At 25.5% G+C, this 7,244-nt stretch overlaps 2 protein-coding genes across 2 annotated transcripts; one reads left to right on the top strand and one right to left on the bottom strand.

Annotated features, from left to right (window-relative positions):
- Nucleotides 1-738: 738 nt before the first annotated feature.
- Nucleotides 739-1,371, bottom strand: OCT59_029789 (uncharacterized protein; the record flags this gene model as incomplete). The annotated part of the gene is made up of 5 exons (XM_066146208.1): nucleotides 739-818; nucleotides 882-938; nucleotides 1,015-1,074; nucleotides 1,138-1,192; nucleotides 1,360-1,371. The coding sequence occupies 5 exons, from the start codon at nucleotides 1,369-1,371 to the stop codon at nucleotides 739-741; spliced, it is 264 nt and encodes an 87-aa protein (XP_065994878.1).
- Nucleotides 1,372-5,781: 4,410 nt separating this feature from the next.
- Nucleotides 5,782-6,239, top strand: OCT59_029790 (uncharacterized protein; the record flags this gene model as incomplete). The annotated part of the gene is made up of 3 exons (XM_025318139.2): nucleotides 5,782-6,008; nucleotides 6,079-6,104; nucleotides 6,190-6,239. 3 exons carry the CDS (start codon nucleotides 5,782-5,784, stop codon nucleotides 6,237-6,239), a joined length of 303 nt encoding a protein of 100 aa, XP_025176842.1.
- Nucleotides 6,240-7,244: the final 1,005 nt, after the last annotated feature.

Below are 7,244 nucleotides of genomic sequence, written 5' to 3' on the forward strand. Positions count from 1 at the left end.
TGTAATAATTTTTATCAGGCATTTACTAATTGGTGATTTATGTTAGTACAACCAGTTACTAAGCTGTATAATAAATACCTATTACGTAAGCCTGATAAAACAGTTACTCGGCACAACGTGACCTCATAACTGCGGCACTGTCGTGCCTTACATGTATTTGCAATAAGAATATGATCAGTAAAATTTACTGAGCTGCGCTCAGTAAATCCCACCAATCATATTGCTTATTGCAAATACAACAGTTACTCGGCACTTCGTGCCGAGTAACTATTAAGTATTCTCGTTTAGATTTAAGATTTTTATGAATTTGAATAACTTCAATATCGATTTTCAATACGCTACTCTACAAATAGTAAATAATATATTATATAATAATTTATTTAAAACGTTAAAATATGAATTATTCAAATCACAAACTAAGAGACGGATTTGCTAATTGCTACTCTATTCTTAGTGTTTAAATAATTAAATATATATATAAATAATACAACGTAAATAATTTAGAATCCATCTGTATTTAAACGAAAAAAAAAAGTTATTACAAAAAGTCTATAACAAATTTCAAATATATGTTTAAATTGTAATTACCATTAGGAATTTCGAATTCATCTTGTTCTTCTGAATGGAAATTTGGTTTATTATATATTTCATCATTATCTAATAAAAAGAAAAAAAATAGGATAAAATTAAATATTTATTATAATTCAAAAACTTAAAAAAATTTATTATTAAATAAAATTAATAAATTGTACCATTAATATCATCAATATTATTCTTTTTTACTTGTATAGTCTCTTCATTATATTTATCTCGATTATCTATAAAAAAAATTATTATCAATATAGTAAATTATGATTTATTAGAATTATGATTGAACTTACCATTATTTGAATTAATTTGCATTTTCTTAAATACTTTAGACAGTTTTTTGCTATTATCTAATTATTAAACCGAAAGAATTATTAATATATTATTTCAAAAAATAAGACTATAAAATTTAATAATTATTTATACCTTCAGGTATATTACTTGAATTTGATGTATTATTATTACTTTTGTTATCAAAATCTTCAACTAAAAATAAAAACGAATAAGTTTACTATTTTAATTTACTGTATAACTTTAATTAATACTCACTATTATAAGGAATGCTAAAGCCATAAGGTTTACTATGAAATTCTTTAAGATTAATCTAATTAATTAAATAATTTCAAATATAAAAATAATAAAAAAATTATATACGTGTATACCTTCTTGTTCTTCTATTAAATTTTATATAAATGGTTATTTAAAAAATTATGTTAGTAATGCGTTGTATGATATACATTTTGTTAAATATAAAAATATAATTATACCGACCTTCAGTCGCATTTTTTGGTTCAGGAAGATTTTTAAATTGATAAACTTTACTTGTAAATAACCTGCTTGTACTTGTATTATTAGTCTCAAAATTATTCGAGACATTTATTTTTGTGGATAATTTAATTTTTTCGAATAATTTTTTAAATATACTTTTATCTTCATTTATTTCGTTTTGATAATTTAACCTATTAATTTTTCTTATTTTATTAAAGAAAGTTTTAATATCAGGTCTTTTTTCTGGATCAGCATCCCAACATTGTTTCATCATATCTTTATATTCTAAAGGAGTTCCCGGTATTATTTTTGGTCTCATTCCATTAATTATTTTTAGTGCAAGTTCATAATCATTTTCAAAATTAATAAAAGGCGGTCGTCCAGATGAAATTTCCCACATGACCATACCAATACTGTAAACATCAGATGCAAAAGTAGTTTCTTTTCCAGAAATAACTTCGGGTGCAATATAAGGGAGATTTCCATATATACTATTTAATGGTTTATCTGCTGGTCCACAAAATCCAAGATCACTTATACGAATATCTGTTGTAGATAATAATATGTTTCCGGAATGCAAATCTCTGTGAATTGCATTTTCTTCATGTATTTTACGAATTCCTTCAACAATATTATCAATGATTTGAAATCTTCTTTTCCATGTAAGTTTATCATGATTTTGTTGTAAATATTCTCTTAAATTATAGTCCAATGCAAATATTACAAGTAAATAATTCCCATCTGATGGATCTTTTGTTAAACCATAACATTGAACAACTTGTACCCATTTGTTACTTATAGATAAATGAGATTTACCCTATAAAAAAATAATGGATATTACTACATAGTAAATATTTAGTTACTTTCACAGATAATTCCTAAATTACATACCTCCTCAAACCAACTTCTATTAGCACTTTCAACATTTTCTAACTTTTTGAGTACTACATTATGTCCTCTATACCTTTTTAATTGTTTTTCTTTTAAATCCCATTCATTATAAAATCCATCAATCCAATATGCTTTATAAATTTCGGAACATCCACCTTTAGTTAAATATTTAATATTTTGTAATTTATTATATGGGATCCATTCTATAATTCTATCTGGCCTAAATGTTTCCATTTGACATTGTTGTATTAAATTATCAATATCATTATTTCCAGATGTCCAGTTTGAAAATTTCGATTTCACAATATAATGTAGCTAAACATTCATTATGACAATTTTCACAAATTCTTTTTGTTCCTTTATTATAAAGAATTTTAAAATTGTCAAAATCTTCATTTAATATTTTTGCTGTATATGATTTTTCATCTTTTGTAAGAGATTTGTCAGCAAGAATAGTTCGTTGTCTAAATTCAAATTGTTTATTTATAGTATTTTGAATATTATAATCTGTTATTGCATATGCTCTATTAAGTGCAGCAAAAACTATGTCTTCTCGAATAGAAGTCATAATAAAAAAATTTTTTTAATTTTAAACAATTGAAAAAAAATGAATTCGTTAAATAAATAAGACCTGAAACCGGAGTTTTTATTACAAAAATTGCACAAATCATACATTTAATTGTACGACCTTCTAATTTAGGATTATATTTGTAAAAGTAGTCTTTCGAAGAATAAAATGAGAAATATTTTTTTAAGAGATTTGATAGTATTTTAATAATTGAATAAACTAAAAACAATTATTAGAATATACCCCCCTTTTTTTTAAAAAAAAAAAACTATTTATAACATTTAATTGTTATTAAAAAAACTATTCATAGGTGCAGATTTTTTGAACAAGAAATTTTATCCGTATTGTATATTATCGAAATATATTTAAAATAGTTACTTCAAACTGAATCTTGATATCTGATCTAATTAGATTTGATTATTATTATTATATATTATTTATGATAATCTTAAATTAAAAATGTAATTTCTTTGGCTCTTTAGAAATAGAAATTTCATACTAGCTGCTATTCAACCTTAAGTCTAAAGAAAAAGAAATATAATACTATTAAATAGTGAATAAATTAAACAATTTGAAGTAGAAAAAGATTTTTGAAAGAGTAGATTAAATGAATTAAGGAAATAATTTATCGATATTTCACTTATAAAAACAGAGTAATGCAAACTAGAAAAAAAATATTTCTCTTTCTCTCTCAATACTGTATGAGCCAAATATAATCTTTAATCAATTACACATTATTTGTAAAGTTAATGCATCCCATAATATATACTATTTTTAACGCATAAAGAAAATGTTAAGTTTAAACAGTTTAATCATAAAAAGTTTCTTTTCTAATATGATAGTTACTAAACCAAAAAAATTAGAATAGAAAAGCGTTATTACATTTATTTGTATCTAATGTTTTCAATGTATTAGTTTATTAAGAAGATAAACACCGATTACTAGGCTTTAAAATATAGCCATTTAATGTATTTCTTAAACGTTGATTAATAATTTATATGCAATAAGTCAAGATCTTTTTAAACGAATTTTGGTGCATTTGTTTATAATTTGTAAATTCGGCAGGAAATTTTTTAGGCGTAAACCTTCGACGGAGGTATAAACTTATGTAAATTTAATTTCTGGATGTTGTTTCTTAATTGGCAGAATTTTGTTATAATAATAATTAATAAGGATATTGCTAAATATCACCAGTGGTGACGGTCACCAGTGGTGGATTTATGATGTAATGCCGGTCAGTGTTTTATTAAATTTTAATTCAGGCCAAAAGTGCATCTTAATGCTGGTATGGTGACAATTACCGCTAGTGAGCTTTAGCAATTTTCAATTAATAAATATAATTTGTCATTTTTTATTGGATGAATAAATTTATATAATCGGTCCAGACCGGCCCTAAAATCATGGACCAAGACCGCGAATGCCGGTTCTGGGACCGATCCTAATAAGATTTTACCTGAAAATACTGAAGGATATTATTCGACTGTTTTCTTTTATCAATTTTCTGTATAACTATTAGAGTATTTACTATAGTGAAATATTCAATATTTCGTACCATTGTTGTTATAGAATTCATTATGTATAAAGGATATAACCCTTGTAGTAGGATATTTCTTTTGTTTCTTTTATAAAAAATGCAATAAACGCAGGTTTCGGTTTATATTTTCAATACTATTATTCAGTATTTTAATTAGTTTGGATGCAATAAACATTCCCTGTGATATGTTGTTAAATGCATTTCTTTGTTTAAATAGTTTTATGATTAATATAATGAATTTAAAATAACCTTATTTATTCAAATTTTTTACGACCAATAACAGATAATTCTTGCTGACAAATAAATTTGACAAATCATAAAATTCTTTATAATGAATGAACAAAAAAATTAAAAGAATTTGTGAATATATCTAACTTTTTAGCTATCTACTATATATATTATAATATAAATATTGTATTAGAAATGATTTAAAACCAAATTTTTTTATCGGATATCCAATCTATAATAGATAGATGCTCGTTGTGCAGGAAATCCTAAATAAGGGAATATTACAAAGAAGTATTGTTTGCCAAATACATAAGACAATATAGTATTATTTTCGTTGCACGACTCATCGAAAAAAAATTTGATGCATTAACCTTATTATTTTTAGGACTCAAATATTTACAAAAAATCAGGGGTCGTTGTTTACGTAATATAATCAAATTTATTTGTCATATATTAGCGAATCTTCAAATTCTATCACAATACTTCTAGTACTTATTAAAATTGATATTGTCTAATATAGATTTGTTTAAGTTTCTTCAACAAATTCTTTAAAATAGGATCAAAATATTATAGATAGGTCAAAATATAATTGTTTGCGAAGTGTAACTGAATCTTCGAACTCTGCTGCAACACCTTTCGAAGTTACGTCCGATAAGACTGCATATTCAGGTGATAAAAGATGAACCGGTCAAAATTTTTATAATGACGAGACCGGAAATATTATTTGTCTCTCCTACCATCGTATGTTACACAGTGCTATATGCTGTATCCGACCGGGAATTACCCTTACCGTACATTCCATCCAAATGTTAATGTACGCTCTTCTTTCGTCTTACCATGCAATCATTGACTATACACCACTCTGTTGCATTGACTGTACACCGCGCCTATCTCTCCTTTCAACTTACAGCACCTATATCTCCATACACCGCTCAATTATTGATCGTACGACACTCCTTTCGTCTTACTTAGTACGGGATTTGATTTGGTCTCAGAACTCAAACGATAAATCCTATCATATATATATATATTTATTTATTTATAAAAGCTTGGCTATGCGGATTTTGTGGACGTTTTCTAAAAATCCATTTCAAGTGTACATCATTCATTATTTCATCTTATAAATATAAAAAGATAAATAATATTAACTTGAATCGTTTATTCTTCAATTTATCCAGACTTTTTATCATACGAAGTCATTAATATGAAATTTACTACTGTATTAGCAGGCACTCTGCTCTTTTTCTCAATTATTATAAACAAGACAAATGCATCTTGTGATGACTGCCTAACTGTAGCTCAGAACATTCTCTATTGTGATTCAGCAAACGGCTCTGCCTGCGTTACTAACTCTATTTCTATTTCTGATACCCCTCCTTCACCGCCTCTGTTAATTGATTGCTGTGATATTCAACAATTACTTATAGCGCAGTAAGTAATTTGTAATTCTAGAAGTGTTCACAAACTTTATAAAGCATAACTGATAATTATTTCCATTTAGGTGTATTAATGATTGCCAGGATCCAAGTAAGTATCTATTAATTATGCATTATTTTTCCCTAATAAAAATCATTGTCGTGAAGCTGTTAATTTATTTTTTACCAAATATTAGGTGCAGTATCTTTAGTTACATCTTATTGTCCGTACAAACCTCCGTGTTAAAAAATTTTCCATCAATTGGAGTGATTCACATCCTAGAGACAAGCTAAATTAGATATTCTTAACATTTATTATGTCTATACTTCAAATGAATTAATACATATAATCAACGACTTTTTTGTTTTGCAAATTCATTTATTTTGTCCTAAATATATATTTAAATTTTTGATAATTTTTTCTACTTATATTTCATTTGTGATACTTCTAATTTCTAGAATACTCGATAATATAATTGCTAGTACCGTTTTCAAGACTAGTAATTCATGATTCACTCAAGCATTTATAGATTTAAAATCAGTATTATTATTACGTACAATACGAATTTAATTGTTTGTTTTTCGACGCACACTTGTATTTTTTAAATAATTAAAATTTAATGTTATCAGAGTTCAGAGATAACTAAGTTCATTTGGTGCATTAAAAGTTGAGAATTATAACAACTGTTACAGTTTTAGTGAAAAATACTTTCAACTAGATTTAAAAATTGTTAATTACTAAATGCCATTTAACAAATATTTTTACGTGAATAATTTAAGGGTAGACTATTCACTGCTGTATATAGTAAATTAGTACAATATGGTAATACAAATTAGTACGGACGTTCAAAAAAAACTTCAATTTCTCCATACTCATGCGGGTCTTTTTGTGAATTAATTGCAAAGACGTGACATTAAATAGAATTTTGAATTGGAGAAACATTACAATAATTCGGCCTGAAATATTTACAGTAAAATAAGAAGTTTAGCCAAAAAAAAAAAATTTTTTTGAAATTTTATTTTAATTAGTGAATAAGACATTTTGGAATATTTCGAACAATTCTAAGTGATTCTGTATCCTAAAAACATAAAGTAAATGAACCTTTTCTTACTAAAAAAACGAGTGGTTTTTACTGTGGATATCATTTTTTGGGCTTACCATTGCGTGGTTAATGGGACCTTTTAATAATAAATTTTGAATTTCCGTACTAATAATTTTACATCGTACCATCATATGATTAAATTTACGAGA

The sequence above is a fragment of the Rhizophagus irregularis genome, chromosome 9, assembly GCF_026210795.1.
Source record: "Rhizophagus irregularis chromosome 9, complete sequence".
Classification (NCBI taxonomy): Eukaryota; Fungi; Glomeromycota; class Glomeromycetes; order Glomerales; family Glomeraceae; genus Rhizophagus; species Rhizophagus irregularis.